At 42.5% G+C, this 25,523-nt stretch overlaps 1 protein-coding gene across 7 annotated transcripts in view; it reads left to right on the top strand.

The window, feature by feature from the left end:
• NDRG4 (NDRG family member 4) overlaps positions 1-25,523 on the top strand; it is a 336,309-nt gene that overhangs the window by 206,733 nt on the left and 104,053 nt on the right. For all 7 annotated transcript variants that reach the window (XM_033942604.1, XM_033942606.1, XM_033942605.1 and 4 more), the window contains 3 exons: positions 4,333-4,393; positions 9,573-9,659; positions 23,499-23,555. In XM_033942604.1, the coding sequence (XP_033798495.1) occupies positions 4,333-4,393; positions 9,573-9,659; positions 23,499-23,555 (205 nt within the window). The remainder of the gene's footprint in view (positions 1-4,332; positions 4,394-9,572; positions 9,660-23,498; positions 23,556-25,523) is intronic.

The raw sequence follows: 25,523 nt of genomic DNA, 5'->3' as shown, positions 1-25,523 counted from the left end.
ACCTCTGCAACTATTCCATCACCCCAAAATCTGCCTCAGCCTCAAAATCTACCTCCTGAAAACTGCCCCACCTAACAAAACTATCCCCTTCAAACTGCTCCACTTCCAAACACTACCCACTGCAACTGTCCTATCACCTCACAATTTGTTCCATTGCCTTCACATCCAAAAATCTAACTATTTTACCACTCACACACTTCCCCATCTCCAAAACAAATACCCTTTAATAACATCCTTACCAAAAACTATCCCCTATAACTGCCACCAAACTTCCACCACTCCATAAAAGGCCTTCTGCAATTGCACTACAACTCTGCAAATTCCCCTACCCCAAACCATAGCCCCCAACAGTTCCACAACTTTCAAACTGCTCCAACCCATAAAATACCCCCTTGTAACTTCTCCACCACCCTTATACCCAACAATCTACAGTAAGCAGACATGCATTTACCCAAATACATATATGGTGGGCTTGGCAATAATTTATTAAATACAAAACCTTTTCACCCTCATTCTATAACTTGGTACCTACATTTACCCAGCAAGGGCTTGGTTCAGAAAATGGTGTCCAAACTTGGGCACCAGAAAATGGTGCTTCAGGATGAGCGTGCTTCCTAATATAGCATTGTATATCAAATTTTGCACCCAACTTAGGGCATGAAAACTTACACAGCTGAAACCTGGTGTAAATCCTGGTGCACAAATTGAGTGCACATCTGTGACTTTGTATATAACTGTGTGCAATTTTCTGGAATGCCACTGCCTACCTATACCCCTCTGATGGTCACACCCCTTTCACATTAACACACACACGTAGGTACTATCTTATAACTGGGCATGTACGTTTATTTCTCTGAGGACAAGCAGGCATAATATTTTCATATGTGGGTGACATCATCCATGGAACCCAGTATGGACACTTCTGTCCTTTCCTTTCAAATCATTGTAGTTCTCCCCCTTCCTGTCTGTCTTAAAGTTTTGTTTGCTATACATCTGTCTAAAAGTTTAGGGTTTTGGGGTTTTTTTTGTAGTTCTGTTGTTGTTTTGTTTTTAAGTTTTGATGCTAATTTGTTATTTAGACATCTTTGGTTTTTACCTTTACTTAATGAATTTTGAATGTAAGCCACCTTGAAATTTGATAAGGCAGGATAACAAAACTTTAATAAACTTGAAACTTAAACTTGAAATCTTTAGTTAGTGCTCATACCACACACGTGCTGGTGCTTTTCTGTCTGACGTTGGCTCATGGGACATTAAGTTCTTCGTTTTCCATGGAGCTGAGAAACTGTCTTCATATTTCGTTGTTTTTCTCAGCTCCAATATTTTACCCAACTTTGGTTCATTTTTGTCAGCTTTTTGTTTTTTTAACCTTCGGGCTATTCTGAGCCCTTTTTTTTCTCCCGGGATCATCAACTGTTTTTGGTATCTTATTTATTCAACTTCATTGAGCTACTGAGCCCTTTGGCTTAGCGTTGGCTGTTTTCCCCTCTGTGTCAAAGAAGGTCCCAAGTGGCTTTAAGAAATGTTCTCAATGTAATCAGTTGTAAACACAAAAAACAGAGCCAACAACCCCACGGTGAATACCAACAAAAGAAAGAAAGTGGGGAGAGAACTGTACACATCAACCTATGGCAGTGTTTAGTTTCAAACCATTTATTCAATACTACACATATATAAATAAGTATCAGTCCATATATTATATCCTTTTGTGGATCCTTTCAGACTCTCTTGTACCAGACACGGTTCATGTTTTGGCTATAACACTGAAGCCTGCATCAGGGGTGTGAGTAAACAATCCACTAGATGGCTTTGGAACACTTTGCATCTAGGGAAAAAATACTGTGCGGTTACAAATTCAGCGTGTCGCTCAAGGAGCCACGAGGCTGGGCCTTTCACAAACAGCACAGTACTGACTCCCTTCCCACCACCAAAAGATGTTTAAAACCCCCCAGTACATTCTAGCCTGTATTACAAGGGGGTATTGAAGAGTTCTCAGCCCAAGCAGCTTCCGATGTTAACACAGACATTTAAGCTCTGAAAGCAGAGACACTCTAAGAGTTACTGCAGTAAATTTCACATTAAAAGTTCCAGGTACAGATGTCACTTTAACTTGCTTCTATTGTATGGTGAGCCCTTCAAAACCTACTGTATCTACATGATAATGATACCTGCAGGCATAAGGGCTATTGTGCTGTACAAGTGGGTACAGTAAGTTTTGGGTGGGTTTTGGAGGGTTCACCATACAATAGAAGCAAGTTAAAGTGACATCTGTACCTGGGACTTTTAATAAGACATTCTCTGCAGTAATCCTCCTGCTGTGCTGAGGAATGTTCAGCTATCTGTGAACAGTTTGCTAAGAATGCTAGCTGTTTGAACATCCGACAAAATTGTTTTTGTGCGTTATTCATGTGGACGTCTTTATATTTGAGAATGGCCAAAAAAGATAGACGTACTAAGGACCAAAATATCTACATTGATTTCCGTGTCAGGTATAAGCTGCTGTTGGTAGTTTATCAGAGTTTGCATGGGTTGGCCCCCAAATACCTAATTGACTGTCTAGGACAGTTCTCCCTCATATTGGGGCTGGAGATCCTCGATACATGAATTACTGGGCTGGGAAGTCAAGGATGTTAAGAGGTCTTTCTGGAAAAGGAAACAATTTTTGGACATCTGGGATCCCTATCTGGATTCTTTACCTCTTCATTTACACAGCTAATTTTGAATCAGCTCTGACTGCCTTTGGATTTGGCGACTTTGCCTCTGTACTCTCTGGTAGGATAGGAGGGGTCTGGTTGGGATGGGGGGAGTGGGTAGGGTTGGTACCTGCAGGGGTGTGCTAGCTGGGGGTTTGAGGGAGTAGAGAGTGATTCTTCGGGGACCATAGGAGTCTAGGTCCCTGATGGGGTTTACAGTGTTTTTGTATTGATGGGGTGAGTGGGGGTGGATGGTGCTTATTGTATATTTTAAATTATGATGGTTTTTGTATTATGCGTGGGGTCGGCCGGGGGGGTCACGGGTCAGCTAGGGTGGGCCGATCGGGGGTTCTGGGGGGGAGGACGTTGGGGGGAGGGGGGGTTCGTCGAGTGCAGGAGGGCCTGGGATCCCTCCTGCCCGTAATGTAGTGGGGGGTGGGGGTAGGGGGTCGCCTGGGCCAGGAGGGCTTGGGCTCCCTACTGGCCTGATCGAGTCAGGGGGTATGGGGATTGCCTGGGCCAGGAGGGGTTGGGCTCCCTCCTGGCCCGATTGAGTCGGGGGGTAGGGGGGTCACCTGGGCCAGGAGGGGTTGGGCGGGGCAAGAGGGCTTGGGCTCCCTCTTGCCCCGATCTAGTCAGGGGGTTGCGGCTTCAGCAGGGCAAGAGGGCTTGGGCTCCCTCTTGCCGCGATGTTGTCGGGGGGGGGGGGGTGGTTTGACATGGCAGGAGGGCTTGGGCACCCTCCTGCCTGGATCGTTGTGTGTGGGGGGATTCTGTAACCGGTGTTGTTTTTGACAGACACCGGTTACAGAATCCAGCTTTTAGGTGAAGGACGGGCTTCTCCTTCGCCTAAAAGCTCTTCTGTTGGACGTTTGGGGCTTAGGCGTTTTTTTCTTTCATTATGGCTAAAAAGTGTAGACGTGCTGTAGGTGTACTTTTAGACTAGGAAGAGAAAGGCCATAATCAAAACATGGACGTTTGTTTTGGTTATGGACACTTTCCCTGCTTCTGGGTTGAACATTTAGGAACTTAGGCCAAAAGGGACCTTAGATGCTTTTTTTGATTATGCCCCTCCATTTGTTTTGCAAAATGAAATATGGTTGAAGAATGAGGGACTACGTTTGTGGCTATGAGAAGATATGTTATGAACATTGATGTTTAATCGCTGCTAATCATTCTATGTTCTTATGTTTTTTATATTGTATTTTTGTATGGTTTTGTCTGTAATGACATTAATTATGTTTGTTGATTTGTACTTCGCTTTGTAAAAGGCGAATAATAAATAAACACACAATACATACTGTAGGTCATTCTCAAAAAAAAAAAAAAAAAAAACAAAAGACGTCTATCTGTTTTGAGAATTGACATTTTCTCTGCTGGATTTCTGGACATTTTTCCTAAAATGTGCAAACTCAGATTTAGACGTCCTAAATGCCTCTCACATATTTTAACTCAGAAAAAAATAGTCACACCGGACAAATGGTGCAGAGGTGTGCTCCTGCTCTTACTATGAAGACTCAACAAAGTTCCCAGAGTGAAAAGTGTTTATGTACTTTTTGCTAATGTGGGCAGTTACAGAATTATCCTGTTAATGGCTTTCCCCCACAGCTTTGCAAAAATGAGTCCTTTTCTATTTCAGGTTTAAGTACGTGATCGGCATTGGTGTGGGAGCTGGAGCATATGTCCTGGCCAAACTTGCTGTAAGTGACCCATGTACAGTGCTAGTCAGCCAGAGAAGAATGTCCTAATTAGAAAGGAATTAGATTGAGCACAGTAGGAAGTTTGGCTAGTCAGATCTCATTATTGGCTCACCTCCCCAGTAAGTATGTGTGGTCCAGTACTTAGGCTCTGAGTGTCATAGATGTGTTTTTATCTATGTGCAAGTAATTAATCAAGCATTTTACATTTCTTTAATATATGGTCAATTAAAAATGTAGTATAACTTTGCAAAGATCTTAGAGAATATTTAAAGTAAAATTATTAACCTGTAGCCCAGATAGAAAAAATTAAATGATTACTGATAAGCAATAAAGGGTTTATTTTCTATGCTCCTGATTGAAGGGAGGTGTTTCTGTAACTCAGGACTGCAGACTTTACATAATCATTTAATGAAAATCCTCCTAGTACTGCTGGGAGTATCCATTTTATTCAAGTAGCATAGCAAGGTGCCGATACTGAATTGGTTAACACCCATCAGTCCCATACCAATATTTATTTATTTATTTAATTCCATTTCTATCCCATCCTCCCAGTAGCTCAGAACAGGTTACAAGCAAACATTCACAGTGGAGTACATTTGGACAGTACAAAGACTGTACAGCAACTTAAGTATAGGTTAAGAATGGAGAAGAGAGTGCAGAAAGGAAGGGGGAATTTAAGGGGGTGATGGGGGTTGATTGCAGTAAGAATTTTAGTTGAAGAGGAGGGTCTTTACCACTTTCTGGAAGGTCATCAATAGTTCTGTAATCTGATTTGTGGGGAGAGTTGGTTCCAGAGTTGTGGGATGAAGTGGCTGTAGCTGACAGGAGAGACTGAAGTGGGCGGTTGTTGACAGGAGAGACCTTCCTGGGGAGATGCATAAACGTTTCTCCATTTCAGAGGAGGCTGGTGGGGATGTACAGAGTTAGCTTGGATCCGATGTAGGCTGTGGTGGTGGCATAGATTCTTTTATGTGCTATTACCAGGGCCTTGAATGCACAGCATTGGTTGATTGGAAGCCAGAGCTCTGCGCGGAGGGCTGGGGAGATGGGGTCATGGTAGTTGAGGCTGTGTAGGAGGTGGATTGCTGTATTTTGTACACGCTGGGGGCATTTGAGATCTTTTTTGGCCACTCCATTAAATAGGGAGATGCAGTAATCCATCCTGGAGAGAACATAGACGTAGAGGAGTTGGGCTAGGTCAGGTTTGGAGATGTAGGCTTTGATCCTTCTCAGTTGGCGGAGGTAGTAGAAGGGGGTGGAGACTACTTGCGATATGTGGGTGGCCAGGGACAGGTGGCTATCTAATGTTACTCCTAGACTGATCTGCTGTTGTTAGTGAGGTGGAGTCCCATAAAAGTGGGTGGAGTCCCATAAAAGTGGGTTAGTGAGGTGGAGTCCCATAAAAGTTCAGTCTTGGAGGCGTTCAGCTGTAGTTTGTTGTTTGTCATCCAGGTTTTCATGTCAGAAAGGCAAAGTTGAAGGTTGGCGATTTGGATGATTGGTTTTCGCCTAGTGGGAGGAACAGCTAGATGTCATCGGTGTAGGAGTGGATTATAATGTTGTACTTCTGGGCTATATCGATGTAGAGGTTAAATAGGAGGGTGGATAGAAGGGCGCTTTGGGGAACACCGTATTTGATAGGTTTGGGGTCAGATTTGTGTGGCCCTAGTAGGACTGTTTGGGTTCTTTGGCGAAGAAAGGAGGTGAACCACTGGAAGTCAGAGTCCTTGATTCCGAGGTCACAGAGTCTGGATAAGAGGAGGTGGTGATCGAAAGTGTCAAAGGCAGCACTGAGGTCAAGTAGGACCAGTAGGGCATCACTGCCTTTGTCAAGCATCAACCAGCTGTCATCTATGATATCCAGGAGTACTGACTCTGTGCTGTGGCCTGTTCGGAAGCCAGATTGTGCAGGGGACAGGGCAGCTTGCCCTTCTATGAAAGGGTGTAATCGGTGGAGCACTATTCGTTCTAGTAGTTTGGAGACAAATGGGAGGTTGGAGACTGGCCGGTAGTTGCCGGGTTCACTGGGGTCAAGGGTGGATTTTTTGAGTGTGGGTTTGATAATAGCCAACTTCCAGCTGAGTGAATTTTTTGTGAGCACTTGCACTTTAAGGACTTTAAACATTGTGATGATTTTTATTATCATTTCTATTTTTTAGGTTTATTTTCCTTTTTCCCTTGGTGTGAATGTTGATATGTGATTTAAACAATATTTATATTACACTGGTTATATAAAACAGGACTAAATGATATATGGGGCAGTCCTCATTTAGTCTTATGCCACCTATGAGTCACTGCCCGAGCCCAAAATCCCTCATTTACTTTTAAAGGGCTCATACTGATGTCCATTATTTAAAACATTTTTTCTAGTTCAAACATTCCCCTCAAGGGATTAAGAGTGTTAGCCAATTATCTATTTGATTTTTTTGTTTGGACAATATTGGCTACAACAGTGTTGTCCGAAGGATTTCATTTTTTGAGCTGAGGATAGATTCCACTATGGCGTCTTCTATGGATACTAGGAGGCTGGATGGGCAGGGGTCGAGGATGGTACCGGAGGGCTTGAGTTCTCTCAGGGTTTCGAGAACCTCAGCTTGGGTTTCGAGAACCTCAGCTTGGGTGGCCATGTGAAGTTGGGATAGAGTGGCAGAGGATGGAGTATTGGGGTTAGGTTGGAGGCATGCTGGTGGGGAGGTTGGTGCTGGTGATGTTGTCAAGATTATTGCAGATGGTTTGTACCTTTGGACTGGAAGAAGTCCGAGAGAGTCTCACTATCAAGTTCAGTTGGGTTGTTTTGTCTTTTTCCTTGGGCGTTGGTGGGTGAAGAGTTGGTTTGTAAGGGTGAACAGTTGTTTGGATCTAGCTGGGACTTTCTGTAGGATGTGAGAGTTGTAGGCTTTCTTTGCTTCTAGGATGGCAGCTTTGTAGGTGGCAGATGTTTTCCCTGTGAGCGTTGGATTCTGAATTTGGGTATTTGATCCAGTTTCTTTCTGCTTTCCTCAGTGATCTTTTTATGGATCGGAGGTCGCTGGTGTACCAGGGAGCAGGTGTTTTGTTAGTGGTTATTTGGGTTGTTTTTGTCTGAGCGAGGCTGTTATAGAGGGACTGGATGTTGGAGTGCCAGGTGGAGACTGCTAGGTCAATGGAATGGGGATGTTGGGTGCAGGTTTTGTTGGGTGCAGGTTTTGTTTAGATTGTGAATGGCTGTGGCCTTGACTGTAGGGTTGACCGAGTTAGGGATTCGATGTTGGGTGGGTGGGATAGGGCCTTTCAGCGGGGCTGGGGTAGTTTCGAATGGGAGTTGGAACTCAATGAGGTGATGGTCTGACCATGGGACAGGTGTATTGGTGCAGATTGTTTGTTGAGGCTCTGCAGTCAGGTCCCTATGGGTGAAGATTAAGTCTAAGGTGTTGCCTGCTGAGTTATGGGAATGGTTCCAGCTTGGTGGAATCCCAGGTCATTGAGGGAGGAGAGGAAGCTGTCACTCATTCCTGAGGTGTTGGGGAAGTCTGGGAAGTTGAAGTCTCCCAGGATAGTCACATGTTTGTGGGAGATGAATAGTTCGGTGATGAATTCGAGGAGGGACTCATGGGCTTCTGCTGGGAAGTGGAAGACTCTGTAAAGTAGGATGAGGGTGAAGGCTAGAGCCTCTAGGGTGGGAACGTTGATAGAGCATATCAGTTTTGTTGTGGTGGAGGTCTTGACGATGGCCACTCCACCTCTTTTCCCAGTGATGCGTGAGCAGGCTAGGATCTGGTAGCCTGGAGGACACAATTCGCCTAGTGCTACCCATTCTTGTCTTGGAGCCAGGCTTTGGTGACCATGAGGGTGTCCCAAGTGTTGTCACAGATGAGGGCATGGAGGAGGAAGGTCTTGTTGTTAAATGATCTTGCATTGATGAGTGCAAATTTGAGTGTATTGCTGTTGGGGGCTGGAAGGGAGGGTAGGATGGGGATGAGGTGGCAGGGTTCCTGGTAACGGTTGTTTTTATATTGGGAGGCAAGGTCACCATGTGTGCCTTGGCCTTTGATGATGGGGATGATGAAGTATAGTGTTGTGAGGAGGGTTGGGGATGTAGTGGAAAGGGGGGTGAGCAGGAGGGAGGCCTGGAATGTTGGAGGCATGTTATATGTAGTAGTGGTGTGTGAGGTTAGAGATGGTGTTTTTCTATAGGAGGTAGTTTCTTGGTTGGCCTTTTGGTTCACACAAGTAGCCCTTCGGCTGGGCTGCCAGTGGAGAGGCCTGCCTGGGCATCAACCCTTTAGTAGGGCTGCAGGAGAGCTCGTCGTTGTCGCGGTCCGGCAGTCTGGGGTTGGTCTGCTGCTGTTGCTGCTCGGTGTCAGCCTTTTAGTAGGGCTGAAGGATAGCTGGAGCTAGTGATGGCCAGGCGGAGCCTCGGGCGATGATTGGCAGGGGAATGAAGGAGCAAGATGGCAATCTTTTCCTTCCCCTGCCTGGATTCTGGTTGTGGTCCGGCGGTCTGGGGCTGGTCTGTTGTTGCTGCTCGGTGTCAGCCCTGTAGTAGGGCTCAAGGAGCTGGGTCTGGTGCTGGCCAGGCAGAGCCTTGGGCAATGATCGGCGGGGGAAGGAAGGAGCAAGATGGCAATCTTTTTCCTTTCCCTGTTTGGAGTCTGGTTGCAGTCCAGCAGTCTGGGTTTGGTCTTCTGCTGCTGCGAGAGCTAGAGCTGGTGCTGGCTGGGTGGAGCCTTAAGCGATGATCGGAAGGGAGGAGCCTCAGGAGGAGGGGGAAGGGAGGAGGAAGATAGTGATCTTTTCCTTCCCCTGCCTGGAGTCTAAGCAGCAAAACTATGCCTATGGTGCCATTTTATATTGGCAAAACATGATTGCTTTGTATTCAAGATCATTCTGATTGAGAACTTTTAAAGCTCACTGTCCTTCAGACAGGCAATCATTGGTTTGCAGTTGAGTTTTGAGTCTTATTGTGCAGGATTCTAGTATATTAAATATATGGTATATTCACATTCTGAGAAACCACTGTGACTACAAACAGATAGCGACACCATGAAGTTCCTTCTCTAAGATAGAGCTGTGAAAGTATTTTTTAAATGTTAAAAAAAAAAACAAGCAGTGAGCCAGTATATTACAGCTACATCACTGAGAGTCGAGTAGACAGAGTATGTAGAAAGTTATTTCTCTCTCTAATTTCTTTTTCATGCAGCTGATTTTCCCAGACTTGGTAGAAGGACTCGTCTTGGTTAACATTGACCCCAACGGCAAGGGCTGGATTGATTGGGCAGCCTCTAAGGTGAGCAGCAGCCAATGAAGAAGAACCTCATACAAAGTCTAAGGTGTGCTAGGGAGACAATTTGACTCCATCGAACTAACATTGGTCCATTGTCCTCAAGGGGAGAACATCTGATTCTAAACCTGTACAGAATTCAGCAAAACTAATTTAGCCCAACAGCTTATGGGAAGTACCTGTTTTAAAAGCTGCGTTTACAAATTCTGGGGCTCTGTTTATTCTACTCACTGTTGAATCACAGACTTCTGCATAAAATCCTGGAATTAGTTACAGGTATCTCATGGAGAGATTGACTGGAGCAACAAACCTTAAAACCCTGCCGTGTCTGACCATCTTTTGAGATAAATGCACCTTAACAATGAATCTAGTTAATGCTTTCTGTCTTAATTCCCTGTGCTTAGGGAATTTTAGTAGTTTCCATTCTAGCCTAGTTACCCTCCTACTTCCCACAACATATCAGGACATATCACAACATACCCTCCCACTTCCCACAACATACCCTCCCACATATCACAACATACCCTCCCACTTCTCACAACATATCAGGACAGATTCAGAACCAATGCTAGGAACTTCTTCATCCAAAGGGTGGTAGACACCTGGAATCCGCTTCCAGAGGGTGTGATAGGACAGAGTACAATATTGGGGTTCAAGAAAGGATTAGATAATTTCCTGAAGGAAAAGGGAATAGAAGGGTATAGATAGAGGATTACTATACAGGTCCTGGACCTGATGGGCCACGGTGTGAGCGGACCGCTGGGCATGATGGACCTCTGGTCTGACCCAGCAGAAGCACTGCTTATGTTCTTATATTCTTAACCTGGTGCTTTTACATTACTATAGACAAACTATCAAACAACAGTAGAGTTTCTGTACCATGATAGCAGATAAATACAGCAAGGCCATAGGTAGTTAGTTGCTAAGCTGTTTGGGGTGACTAAAGTAGGTGGATCAGAGTGGAACCCAGAGCAGGACCAGAGATCATAATTGTCTGACATGCAAAAAGGTCGGCAAAATAGTTGCAGGTAATATTCAATATCTAAATTTAATAAAAGGTATGTATCAAATGCCAGAGAATAAAGTGAGAAAAAAATTATTTTGCTTATTTTTTTTATATTACCCCATTTTACAAAGGTGTGTTAGAGACGTTTTAGTGCACGCTAACCCCTAATGTGTCCATAAACTAACATGCACATGTTAGTGTTTAGCGCATGGTTAACGCGTGCTAAAACACTTAGCGCACCTTTGTAAAAGGAGCTGTAAGTATTTATATACCGCATATAGCCTACATGGTTTACATTCATATACTCAAGCATTTTCCCTATCTGTCCTGGTGGGCTCACAGTCTATCTAATGTACTTGGGGCAGTGGAGGATTAAGTGACTTGCCTAGGATCACAAGGAACAGTGCAGGGTTTGAACCTACAACATCAGAATGCTGTAGCTCTAACCACTACATTACAGATAGATCAAGAGAGAGGCCTCTTAGGCAATTGAATTAAAGTGGATTGAAAGAAATGTTCGCAGATGATGCCTACTAGAGAATGACACGGGGAGCGATCCCCGCAGCAAACCGCTGCGTGGCTGCGGTTTGGCTGCGGGTTATGGTGACCTCATTAGCAAATCGCCGCAGACGCGGGGACAAATCCTTTCACCGACCGCAAAAACGGTGAATAGATTTGTCCCCGCAGGCCAATGTCCCCCCCTCTAGGAACTGCAATTTACCTGTGTTTTCACCGTGCTCCTCATTTGTCAGATCAACCCTTCCTGCCAATAGAACCCGCCCCCCCCCCCGACGATCGGCCTCACTGGTAGGAGGGTGCCCAACCCCTCCTGCCGGCACCCCCAACGGCCCCCTATATCGCCAATAGGAGGGTGCCCAACCCCTCCTGTCGGTCCCTCCCCCAACAAACCCCGCCATCCCGAAACACCACCCTTAGTCTTACTTTCCAAGTTGGACCGGACAGCTCCTCGCTCGTCTGGCCAGCAGGCCTGCCTCCGTCCAAATGAGGCGGGCCCGCCCCTCCCCTCCCCTGCCTAACCCACAGGATCCTAGGGCCTGATTGGCCCAAGCACCTAAGGCCCCTCCTATAGCGGGAGTGGCTTTAGGTGCCTAGACCAATCAGGCCCTAGGATCCTGTGGGTTGGGCAGGGTAGGGGCGGGCCCGCCTCATTTGGACGGAGGCAAGCCTGCTGGCCATACGTGTGAGGAGCCGTCCGGTCCAACTTGGAAAGTAAGACAAAGGGGGTTCCGGGGTGGGAGGGTTCGTTGGGGGGGGGGGTCCAGCAGGAGGGGTTGGGTACCCTCCTGCCGGCGATCTTAGGGGAGGCCATTGGGAGGACCGGCAGGAGGGGTTGGGTACCCTTCTGCTGCGATTGTCGGGAGGGCCGTTGGGGGGGTCTACAGGAGGGGTTGGGTGCCCTCCTGCCGTGATCGCTGGGGGGAGGGGAGACTTGCAGCCGTAGCCGCGGTCACTATGCTAATCACGGCAGGGAGATCTTTGCCGCGATTAGGTACAGCGGCCGCGTCTACTTACCATATAGGCTAACATTGTAAGCATTTAAAGTACATGTCGTGTTTGTTTTTGCATTGCTAGCCCCAGGGGTGGTGGAAGATTAGTGATTGAAAAACTGTATGAAAAATAACTATTTTAAATTTAGTGATCAAAATGTGTCAGTTTTGAGAATTTATATTAATTAATTTTTTCTCTGCGTGTTTTGTTTTTGTATAGTTATTAACTAATATTTAACTAAGTTTTAAAGTTTTAAAGTTTTAAAGAATGTTTACTTTATACGTAAATAAAGAAAAGTGAATGGGATTGCAGTGGCGGTGACGGGGCGGTGAATGGGGTGGCAGTGGCGGTGACGGGGCGGTGAAGAGGATGGTGAGACGGGGACGGGGCGGTGACGGGGATGGTGAGACGGGGACGGGGCGGGGACGGGGATGGTGAGACGGGGACGGGGCGGTGACGGGGACCAATTTTTTCACCGTGTCATTCTCTAATGCCTACACCTCTATAGAGCAGCCAGTCTGCCTGTCTTTACCACACATCTAATTTTCAATTTCTGGGTTGCTCTATGCCTATCTAGGTTCAAGGCAACTTACAACAATGAAATATACTGTAAACAGTATACTATGAAGTATTTACCAGAGAAAGGAGAGGTAGTAATCATTCAATAGAGGGGAACATTGAGCTGTCATTAGAATTATAGTATAGCAGTTTGAAGTACAATACGGTTGAGTTAGATACAAGTAAATTGGTGCGATTATGTTATGTAGAGTTTAGGGAGGGAGCTCTTGTAGTTTCTGGAAGGGTGAAATGCTGTTTAGGTTGCTGTAGAAGTGCATACTTGTTAAATATTGATAGAGTATATGTTCTCAAAAAGGAAAGTCTTCAGTTTCTTTCAAAATCTGGTGTAGTTGGTTTTGTCTTGATATAATTATTGGAAGATTTTTCAAAGTCTTGGTGCTGAGGTAGGTGAGTAGTGAGTTAAATATGCACTTGTATTTTATACCTTTGGGAGAGGGAAGGATCAGCTGAAATGTTTTAAGTTTTCTGGCTGATATTGACCAGGAGTTGGCAACAAGGTTTATGAGTGGGAGTGGGAGTGGAAGTGTGTGGTGCAGGGGTTAGAGCTACAGTCTCAGCATCCTGAGGCTGTGGGTTCAAATCCCTCACTGCTCCTTGTGACCCTGGGCAAGTCACTTAATACCCTCATTGCCCCAGGTACACTAGATAGAGTTTGAGCCCACTCAGACAGATAGGGAACCACATTGAATATAAACCACTTAGGATATACTATAAGTGGTATATAAATAATAAAAAATAAATAAATAAGTGGCTCTGTGGAGTTCGCATATAGGATGTGGAATGTTACACATAATAGTTTGAAGATGACGCGAGCATTAATAGGTAGCCAGTGCAGTCTACCGTAGGAAGGCAAGATGGAATCATATTTTTTCAGTTTGAATATTAGTCTTATTGCAGTATTTGTATCATTTGTAGTTTGTGCATGAGGGTAGAGTTAATGCCAGAATACACAGTTCAGTAGTCTAGTTGGCATAGCACAATCATCTGTATCAGTATGGCAAAGTGATGATCATGGAAGAAGGAGCTGATTAGTCTTAGTTGTCTCATGCTATAGAAAGCTTTTTTTTTTTCCATAGGTTGGAGATTTAAGGTTCATAAGATAGGGTAGAATCAAGTATAACTCCAAGGCCTTAGAAGTTTTGTCTATATTTAGAGAAGTTCCTGAGGGTAGTGTAACAGTTGTAGGGACTGTTTGTAAGTTGTAGTGAAACCATAGGCCTTTGGCTTTTGTTGTGTTTAGTTTGAGTTTATTGACGGCAGCCTAGGTATGTATTTTGTCTACGCCACTGGATATTTTGTGAGAGACATCATATGCATTGTGTTTGATCGGGATGAGCAGGAGGATGCCATCTGCATAAGATAGTAAGCATTCATTGTTGTTGAAAGTAATGTGACCCAAGGAGCTCATGAAGAGGTTGAATAGTATTGGAGAGAGTGGCGATCTTTGAGGGACGCCATAGAATGTTTTCCAGCTTCTGGAGAATGTTTCATCTTTCCGGATGAGGTATTTCCTATTTTGTAGGAAATCTTTGAACCAACTTACAACAGTTCCCTCAATGCCCGTTTCATTTAGTTTGGTTAAAAGTAGGTGGTGGGGTGGCTGATATATCAAATTGGAGTAGAACTGCCTGGTGTCCCATGCTTAAGGTTTGTTTGGCTTTGGTGCCCTCAGCCCATCTGCCTCTCTCTGTTCTTCACTCTCCTACATTCCACCTATCCTTAGCCCATCTTCTGCTCTTTCTCTAAGTGGGGGATTTCTATTAATGCATTTGGTGTATAACTTTATCATAATACAGAAGGGACTGAGGTCAAAGGAAGGGTTGTTGGCTACTCTCCTTGACAAGAAATGCTTTCATGTGCACATAAAAATAGATTTCTAGATCATGGATGACATGTTACATATTTTAAACTCTTATTTCAAGCACTTAGCAACACTAAATTACATACACATGTAGGAAAACAATTCATCTATTTATAGATCCTTCAAGAGGTGATATTTCATAATTTATACCTGATCACACACAAGTCTGCTGTGAAGACAACCGCCTCAACACACAACAGATCCTGCAAAATTTTCTAAAACCATGTCTGTTATGGCAAACTAAAACTAAAGTTTTGATGTCACCTCAATAAGGCCAATACACAATCTACTACTACTACTATCCATTCAGTCGTATCCGACTCTTGGATACTATGTAGGCCATTCCTCGCCATGCTATTTGCTCTTTTCGTTGCTGGCTCAAAGTGCTGGGAGGGTGGCAACACATGACATACCAACTTTGGTGATCGTGTGGCTAAGTGCAATGGATTGGGGAAAGACCTGGTGATCTACACCATAAAACCTTCACCATGAAACTCTATGGATCAGAATCAATACACAGTCAATTCACTACAACACACTATGCACAAACTTCTGTAAAAACACACTCAGAACTATACCATATCAAGCAACAACCTTATGCATGAAAAGGCAGCTTCATATATATTATACCAGACCCTAAAAAACCAATACATCATCTAGTGTAAAAACGCAAAACACACAGGACTAGCAAGATCTCTACACAGACACTGCATGCTCCTCAACAAATATGAACAAGGGACCACGATCAGTAATAGCAATATGAGGAGCATTCAATAAGTTATCTACCTGAGTATGACAGAAAGTAGAAAGCGTGTTGAAACAAGTCTATGTATGTTGTGACATGTCTCAAGGTTACTCATGCGCAGTTGTGACTCAGTGCACGTCACAAGCACTCTCAGCACAGTCTAATTGTTAATCTACTATTCAGAGTATATTTTCCACCTATTCATATAACAAACCTCTAAATAGAGTATTTTTTTCAGACCTCAGCAGTGTTGCTGCATGTATAAAACTTTAGCATACAGACTTTTATCACCATTGTCATCATCTGTCAAAACTAGTTTAAAGCAATTCTCTTTAGTTATTTTATTTCATCTTCAGTTCTTAAAATAACTTATTTGTTAAATACTCATCTTTTTAAAAAGAAGCGGCTAGGGAAGTCTTGTTCCGACCAATAGAACTAGGTTTCGCCGAACCTTTTCAAGGATATTCCCCTATAATGAAAATATCAAAATTAAGATATACAGTATACTTCAGAGTGCGAGTCAAACATTACAAGAGACAGGACATGTCAGGAGAGTCCTCATACAAACCAAGTAAGAAAATGCTAAATTTGGAGCATCATTCAGTGATAATATTTCTCACAAAAGAAGGGAAAAAAGACAAAGGAGATACATGACTGCAGTTTATGGTGAGTCTGCCCCATCATCCTACAAAATAAAATTTTGGAGCAAGCAATTTAAGTGGGGTAGAGAGTCTTTGAAGATGACCCTCACACTGGAAGGCCTGTTGAAGCAATTTCCACAGAAATGTGCAAGAAAGTTGAGGACTTAATTTTGTCAGACAGACAAATTAAGGTTTCCCATATAATTCATGAAAAGTTGAGTATGTCCAAGGTTAGTGCAAGATGGGTTCCGAGAATGCTGATGCCATGTCAGAAGGCCATGAGGCTCCAATGCTGTCAGGAGAATTTGGAGATGCTCCATGAATTTTTTTCATTGTTTGGTGACTGGAGATGAGACTTGGGTTTATCACAGAGATCCTGAGCTCACAATGGAGTCAATGCAGTGGAAGCACAAGTCATCCTCCACCCCAAAATAGTTCAAGACAGAAAGATCTGCAGGTAAAGTCATGGCAACTGTCTCCTGAGATGATGAAGGACTTTTGCTTCTGGAGTTCATGCCACAGAAGACAACCATAACAGGGGAGAGTTAGGCCAACACAATGAGCGCTTTGCATGAGTCAATCAAGAAGAAAAACCAAGGAAAACTCACAGCGGGTGTACTGCTTCTTCACAACAATACACTGGTGCACATGTTAGAAAAATCACAGGCTGCCATCCGATAATGTGGTTTTCAGCAGCTGAACCATTCACCTTACATTTCTGACCTGGCTCCCTCAGATTATTTTCTGTTCCAAGTTTTGAAGAAATCTCTTTGTGGACAGAGGCTTTCAAGTGATGAAGACGTCAAGGAAGATGTGACGTTCTGGTTTGAAGGTCAAACAGAATATTTTTCAAAGGGGTTAAAATCATTGCAGGAAAAGTAGATGAAGTGTATGGAGCTATTAGGGGACCATATTGAAAAATAAAGCAAACACTTTTTGAAAACTCTTTTCTTTCCTACTGAGGTAGATAAATTATTGAACGCCCCTCTTATGTAACTGTAAGGAGGCTATACAAGTGGGTAGAGTATGGGAGGGGCATGAACCTGCCTCCAACTTGCATGCATAACTTAGTTACATGCATTGCATGACACACTTGTCTGCCATTTACACTATTGACCTAGTGTAAATGGTTGCACCTAAATTAAGGTGCATCAATTTGAATTTATGTTAGTGAAGAGATGCCATTATAGAATTGGCACTCAGTGCTGGCATTGATGTGACTAACTGGAGGCACCAAGTTATAGAATTGCCCTCCTAGTTCTCTTGGTTCCTAAACTCTATCCCTCTCTATCTTTCTGCCCCCCCCCCCCCCCCCGAGTACTTTTTCCCAGCCCCAGTTCTCTTTCTGTCTGTCCTCCCCCCATGTAAATACCCCTAACTTTTTCTCTCTCCCTTCCCCAAAACTAGCTTTTACTTTCTAACTATTATATGCATACTCCCTCCAATTTGTTCTTCCAGCTCGGGACACAAAGCACCAGTTCTGTTTCTATACACCTCCCATGCATGCTTCTACCCCTCAACTAGCTCTCTCCTCCTTCCCCAGGGCATAAAACAACATCTTGCTATCTTTTCCTTTCTCCAGCGTCACATGTCAGCCTTCCTTCTGCTCCATCTAAACACTCCTCCATGCCAGGTTCAGGTTCAGCATTATTAAATTTGCTTAATCACTTAAGGACACCAAATCCATTCAAGTGGCTTACAAACAATTAAAATCAAAAGGCACATACTCCTAACTTACTGTCCCCTACCACAAGCACAGCATATTTATTCATTTATTTAGCAGCTTATACTGCTTTTCCCCAAAAAAGTTTGCAAGATGGTTTAGGTTTTGCAATATTTAATTTTCAAAAAGTTGACTACAATAAAATAAGGAAAATGGTTAAAAAGAAGCTAAAAGGATTAGCCGCAAAGGTTAGGATTTTAAATCAGGCATATACTTTGTTTAAAAATACCATCATGGAAGCCCAGACCAGATGTATTCCATGCAGGGACAGCAGAATGCTTTTTTTAGAGGTGCTCAAGCTCTGCCCCCAACCCTTCCATCTCATCCTAGTCCCATCTTATCCATCATCTCTCTCTTTCCCTTCCTTTCAACTCCTCCTGGTCTACAGCTTCTCTCTCCCTCCTCCATGGTCTCTAGGACCTCTCTTCCCTTCCCTTTAGCATCTTTCTTTTCCTTCTTCTGCCCCCTTCATTCATTCATTCACAATTTGATATACCACAACAACTGACTAGCAGAACTTGAACAGTTCATAGACTAATAAAATAAAATCAATACACAGAACTCCAAATGCATGATAGGAAAGAACCAGTTTACAAGAATATTCAGTCAAACTGAACTCACAGAAGGATGGGAAACCCCAAGAAACAGTTCAGAAACAAAACTAAACAGATAAAGCTATTCAAAGTTATCAAAACATGAAAAATTGCAGGAAGTCCTTAGGAAATTGGAAGACTGGGTATCCAAGTGACAGATGGAGTTTAATGTGAACAAATGTAGAGTGATACACATTGGGAAGAATAATCCAAAACATAGTTGCCTGATGCTAGGATCCATCTTAGGAGTCAGCATCCAAGAAAAAAAATCTGGGTGTCATTGTAAATACTATGCTGAAATCTTCTGCCCAGTGTACAGTGGTGGCCCATACAGCAAACTGGATGCTAGGAATTATTAGGAAAGGGATGGTAAATAGGACCAAGAATATTATGGTACTTCTGTATCGCTCCATGGTGTAACCTCACCTTGAGTATTGCATTCAGATCTGGTTGCTGTATCTCAAAAAAGATATAGCAGAATTAGAAAAGGTTCAAAGAAAAGCAATCAAAATGATAAAGACAATATAATACAATACAACTTCTAGTATCATATAATTTTTTACATGGAATCAATTTGGCTCAAGGTTTAGAGATAAGTGAATTTAACACTGATGGCTCAAGTTAGAAGTAATGACAGACAGGAAGGAGGTGACGTCCATGAACAGCATTTTGTAGCTACAAGGGGAAAAAGTATGTCTTTAAAGGAGATGGATTGCTTCTCGTATGAGAAAAGGCTAAAGAGGTTAGAGTTCTTCAGCTTGGAAAAGAGGGGGAATATGACTGAGGTCTATAAAATCCTGAGTGGTTTAGAACGGGTAAAAGTGGTTTAGAACAGGTAACAGTGAATCCGTCTTTCACTCTTTCAAAAAGTACAAAGACCAGGGACACTCAATGAAACTATATGGAAATATTTTTAAAACAAATAGGAGGAAATATTTTTCACTAAAAGAATAGTTAAGGTCTGGAATTCATTGCCACAAGATGTGGTAACAGCATTTGGGGGGAGCGTCTGGTGGCAGGAGGGAGTAGGCATCCCTCATGCTATGTTTTCAGTTGGGGGGGGGCACTTTGTCAGGGGTTGTTGAGAAAGGTCTGCAGCAGCAGTAGGGGACTTTCTTCTCTTTTTTTTTTTTAATGAGACAGATATTTTGCGTTTGTAATACATGCAAAATATCTGTGCCATTGGAAAAAAAAAGACAGGCAGACCTGTCAGTAACACAGTTACCGACAGGTCTAGAGTAATCGTTTTTTACGATTGCTAAAACCCGATGCAAAATAGCCAAGTGATATTAGTGCATCAAAAGCTTGGCTATCAGAAAATTTGCGGAAAAACACACAGTAGGCTGTTTTGTGCATGAGGTCGGTTATCAGCGATCGTTGCTGAAGCTATGAAAACAGGTTTAGCAATGATCGCTGACTTTAGTGCATCCTCCAGTTAGGGTTTCGTTTGTGTATATTAGGACTTTTAGATTGTGGTCCTATATTTTTGTGTAGGGTTTATCTGTATTCTGCACGTGTGACCAAGGATAGTTGTTCTAGTAGGAATGAATGTCATGAAACGTTATTGGTATATTGGCCCCAAGTAGGAAGATATTTGTTGGCCCTCTGACAGCTCTTTTAGAATCAAAATGGCCCTCGCTTAAAAATTAGCGAAGACCATTGCACTAGATCTAATTCTTCCTAATTTTTTTAATAGTTGGGATATCTTGATCAGTAGTTTTTTCCTGTTTTCATTTACCATGTTATATATGCAACATACAATGTAGAAACTCCTCTTCCCCCTCCCCCCAAACATTCAGCTCATATCAGTCAATGTTTTTTTAAATACCTCTCACCACAAGTTTATGCCTAGATATCAATGACAGGCCAGACTTTTAAAGAGAGACTCTTCCAGGAGTGTAGTCCTGTGTTCTGGTCACATGACCTGTGTGATCCCGATAACAGCGTATCAGGGATGAGTTTGTGAGGTAACTGAACCTGAAAGACAGAAAACAATCGCTTAGAACAATAGCACAGCATGCATAAAGCAAGTGAGCAAAACCAGATGCGTCGCTGAAAATCCATGACTAGCCCCTGGTGAGCAGTAGATATGTAGGTAGGAGCTGCTGCAGATAAGTGTCACTGAATATCAAACTCTCTGAATTTAAGGAGCTATTCAGTAATTACATGTGTTGAATTATAGTCGATAAAAACACTCCACAAGTTGAATAAAAAGAATACATCAAATGCAAAAAATGCTATAAAGTGCCAATAAATATTAATAAAATGCTCAGTCACCAACTGATCTGTGCAAAAAGTACTAATAAAAGTGCAAGCAACAGTTGTAAACAGGGACTATCATAGCACTGGCAACAAGTCCCTTAACCTTCCATACATAAACATTTATAGTCAGTGAAAAGGAATTAGAAAAATCACTTTTTTTTTTTTTTTAATAATTCTTTATTCAGTTTATAATTTACATCAAGTACATCAACATTGGTACTAACATTTTGACATAGATATATCACTTGAAATTCTACAATTAATCTTATCAAATTAAATTTATCCCCTACCCTCCCATCCTTTTATATTTCATAAAAACATTTTCCAATAATAAATTCCCCCCTCCCCCACCCAATTTTCATTTGTACTAATCAGGGAAGAAAAATATATATTCATTCTTTGCAATAGTCTGATAATGGCCTCCACACATCCTGAAATTTATTAAAGTTCCCTTTTTTTTTTCTTCTTCTTCTTTTCTCTGTACTTTTTCTATTTCATATTAAACTAATAAACAGATTGAACACAAAAAAAGTTCCCTTTTTGAATGGCTAATGTTCTTTCCATTTTATAAATATGGCATACTGAATTCCACCAAAAACTAAGACCTAGACCAATAATACTAAGATTACTAAGATTTCAGCAGGTTCTTAAAATTTTAAAAGCAGCAAAAGAAACAAAAAATCCAGTTTACAAAGATTCTAAACTGATATTTGTCCCAGATCTTACTAAAGAGACTGTTCAGCTAAGGAAACAATTTCTACAATTGAGACAACCTTTAAGGGATATTGTAGCCAAATATGGATTATACTATCCTGCTTTGATGAGAATTACATATAAAGATAAAGTTCATCAATTTGTAGAACCAGAAAAACTTAAAGAATTCCTGGAAACTCAAGAATACCTATGAGTTAAAGAATATTTAATATTGAAGATAACTATTTCTTATGGATTTCGTTTTTCACCTTGATCTAAAAAACTCTGAGAAATACAGAAATACCCGATTATTTAAATTACTAACTTTATTTGATATTAAATATGGCTGCTGTAACTGATTTCTAATTGAAATAGAACTAATGGAATAGTTATAATTTAAAATAGAAGAAGATTCTGCACTGGATGAAAAAGAAAATTCAGATGATGTAATTAATATATTCAAAAACTTACCTGACGTCAGGAGAAGCCGAGGAGGAGGAGGGGAGGAGAATAATGCGAACACTCGTTCAGCAGCATGCTTCTTCTTCAGGAGATAATGCGGAGCTTCGAGGGCGGAGCGTTCACGGCACTCCAACGCTGGATACCACGCTGAAATGATGATGGCCTGCTGGGCTGATTGGACAACATGGTGCCCATGTTCCCGCTCTCCTCTACCTCTGGTGTAATATGTCTTATCTACCTCTGGCCGACTTCGGGTGAGCATGAAGTGGTGTGGTGTTCACAGTCCCCTTCTTCTGTCGCTGCACGGAGCTTGTAGGCCGCTGAGCCACCTTGGACAATAGGTTCCATGGACTGCCTCCTCATTGGCTCGGCTATGCGGCCTAAATTGATTTGGCGTGTTACACAGACTGGACCAGGAGGGGGCCAGAACGGCTAGAGGGCGATTCACCAGAAAGGGCCAAAATCTATGTCCATACGTGGGAGTGCCCAAACCTGTGGCTTCGTTACATGCTGTCAAGTGCAAATGTGGGGGTGATTTCATAGTTGACCACATGTGTGGGGTACCCAAAAGAGGCTTTTTATATGCTGGTAAAAGTGTTGTGGGGGTTTTTAGAGTGCCTCCTTTTGGGGTGGGGCAGATATGCTGTGTTCAGATCTATCTCGGATGGAGTATGGAATTCCTTGACCAGATTTGTGCTGGATCCCTATGTGTAGGTGTATTTATCTACACATGTGAATGTGTGGTGCTGGATGTTAGCACATGCCATGGCTCTGTTTTGGATATACCCCTGGGAATGCCTTTGCAAGAAGCATGGATTGTACAGTCCTGTTATACATATTGGGACATGCAGCCTTTCTCTAAATGTGGGATGTGATTTGAACTTGGATGTTATGTGCTTCTCCTGATACTATAGAAGGGATCAGTAGTGGTAGAATTGATTACTATTACGGTATTCATATAATGGTACATTTCAATCCTATTGTCAAAAAATAAAACACAACCTTATATATTTATTTACTTAAATAATTTTAAAGAAATGCAAAGATTATATGAATTGAATGTATTTCTCAGGTAATTAATTAATTTAATTTGTGATTAACATACTTTAGTACATATTATTTTTCTTATATGAAAGGGGAAAAAAACTATGATATTCTATGAATTATTTATTATTTAAAGGAAGTCTAAGTAAATCACTTATCTTTTAATAAATATGAGGAAGGTAGTAGAATGTAGTATCCTGCCTTATATAAAATCTCAATCTCTCTTGTAAACCCCCATATTTGAAACTCCCATAGCCTCCCTTCGACTCGAGTTTCGCGTTAGTGTCGTCAGGAACGGGACATTGTAAAAAACACAACTATAAAAAATATTAAAAAATTAAACTTAAACAAAAATGAATTTTTAAACACCTCGGTTCAAACCTAATCTCAATCATTTAAATCAACGGAACAATCTAATCACAGTCTCATAATTATCATTCATCACATTATTTAAAGCTTACTTGGCTAGAGGAGCGGAGGAAACACCCATCCAAACAGGAGATAAAAGCGAACAGGGCAGCCATTTCACACAACTTTATAAACCCTGGGATACTGACACTGAAACTAACACATCCAATCAGAGGAGTCACATGTAGTCATGGATACAAAAACCCACCCAGACCTGAATATCAACCCTTTTATGTTTGCTGAACCCATGAATACAGCTGATTTGTGTTCTACTGGTGCTGGCACTGGATAACAACATTTATTTCCTTTTTGTCCACAGTTATCAGGCCTAACAAGCTCTTTACCTGAAACAGTCTTATCTCACTTGTTCAGTCAGGTAGGTGTACAGTGTTACATACTTTTATTTGATAAGGTAACTGTGCAGTGATACACCTGTTTGATTAGTAATCATGCAGTATTACATTCATATATATCATCAAGTGAACCTTAAATAGATCTCAGCAGAAACAGATTTATTGTGGGTTCATACATAGAGAACTATTACTTTTGCCTTTATAAAGGATATGATCTGTAGCTTGGGAGTTTGTGTAGATGCCATGCTGTTAATGATACACAACCATCCCATGTGCTTAATACCTTATTTATATAATTGAAAAAGATCTATTGTGTGTGTATGATGTTCAACGAGAGATTTTCAGACTTTTTTCTTGCATTGGATCATGTGAGAATGGTTTAACTCTATCAGGGACTACTGGCAGTCAGGTTAATGAGCTCACAGGTGTTAGAAAGCCATTCGCTCCTGGCTGGCCCAGAACTTCCTCTCCAATGTCAGAAATTATGTCGGGAAGAAGGCTTCTGGTGGCAAGCAGCAGCGGCGGTGGATCGGGGGGAGGGGGGGTTTGAATTGGTGCTGGAGGGAGGGAAGGAGGGAGGCTGTCTTTGGCGTGGCAGGGAGGGAGGGGAAGCAATTACCTGTCCCATTGACCCCGCGCACAGCTTCAGGACGATGTCCCTGAAAACGGGACATTTCGGTGTCCCGAAGCTGTATGTGGGGACAAAAAAAGAGGGGAACTAAAAACGGAATGGTCCCATTCAAAACGGGACATATGGTCACCTTACCCATACTACGTGTGTGTAGGTGTCTTCCTGCCCAACATGGACTCATAGGACATTAAGTTCTTTGCTTTGATGCTGTGTCTTCAGTTGTTTCTTCACAGAACGCAGGCCAGAAGAACACTGCTAGAAAAAGAGGGTAATTAGGTCAAATAGAAACTCCCCCTTTATCAGGATATTCAGGGTTCTGGGACACTGATCCCCAGAGCTATATGTATAGAGGCAGCCAGATGCTTAGAGAAATTCTGTGCCAGCTCCCACAACTATTAGCCAGAGAAAGAGAGAGACAGAGAGTGACTGGAAGCCCTGAATATGTATACCCTAGAGGAAAGGAGAGACAGGGGAGATATGATTCAGACGTTCAAATACTTGAGAAAGGAAAATGGTAAAACCAGAGGACATAATTTGAGGTTAAGGGATGGTAGATTCAAAGGCAATGTTAGGAAATTTTACTTTACGGAGAGGGTAGTGGATGCCTGGAATGCGCTCCCGAGAGAGGTGGTGGAGAGTAAAACTGTGACTGAGTTCAAAGAAGCATGTGATGAACAGAAAGGATTTAGAATCAGAAAATAGTATTAAATATTGAACTAAGGCCAGTACTGGGCAGACTTGCACGGTCTGTGTCTGTATATGGCCGTTTGGTGGAGGATGGGCTGGGGAGGACTTCAGTGGCTGGGAGGGTGTAGATGGGCTGGAGTAGGTTTTAACGGAGATTTCTGCAGTTGGAACCCAAGCACAGTACCGGGTAGAGCTTTGGATTCTTGCCCAGAAATAGCTAAGAAGAAAAAAATTTAAAATTTAAAGTGAATCAGGTTGGGCAGACTGGATGGACCATTTGGGTCTTTATCTGCCATCATCTACTATGTTACTATGTTAGGCTGTTTCTCCCTACTCCAAATTACTCCCTTCTCCTTCTTACTCCAACTACTTTCTGTCTCTCTCTACACAGCTCTCAAGTTGAAAAAAAACTCTGAATCTTTCAAAAGAACCAATAGTATCGCTCTGATAGCCTCTCTGTTTTCATGACATCAGAGCCAAAGCAGCTCCCTGTACCTTAAACCTCTGAAAGATTCAGGCCTAGATTCTAACAAAAACACGTTAAAAAACAACAGGCTGCTATCGCAGCCATTCTGGTAGCGATTTTATAAAAGCGAGTCATTCTTCCAAAAATGCTCATGCAAATGAGGTTGGCGGAGAGCAGCGAAGACTCGCTAAATTTACATGTGTCCAT

The sequence above is a fragment of the Geotrypetes seraphini genome, chromosome 4 (genome assembly GCF_902459505.1).
Source record: "Geotrypetes seraphini chromosome 4, aGeoSer1.1, whole genome shotgun sequence".
Classification (NCBI taxonomy): Eukaryota; Metazoa; Chordata; class Amphibia; order Gymnophiona; family Dermophiidae; genus Geotrypetes; species Geotrypetes seraphini.
The sequence above is the reverse complement of the archived record's forward strand: the minus strand, read 5'-3'. Positions and strand labels throughout refer to the sequence as shown.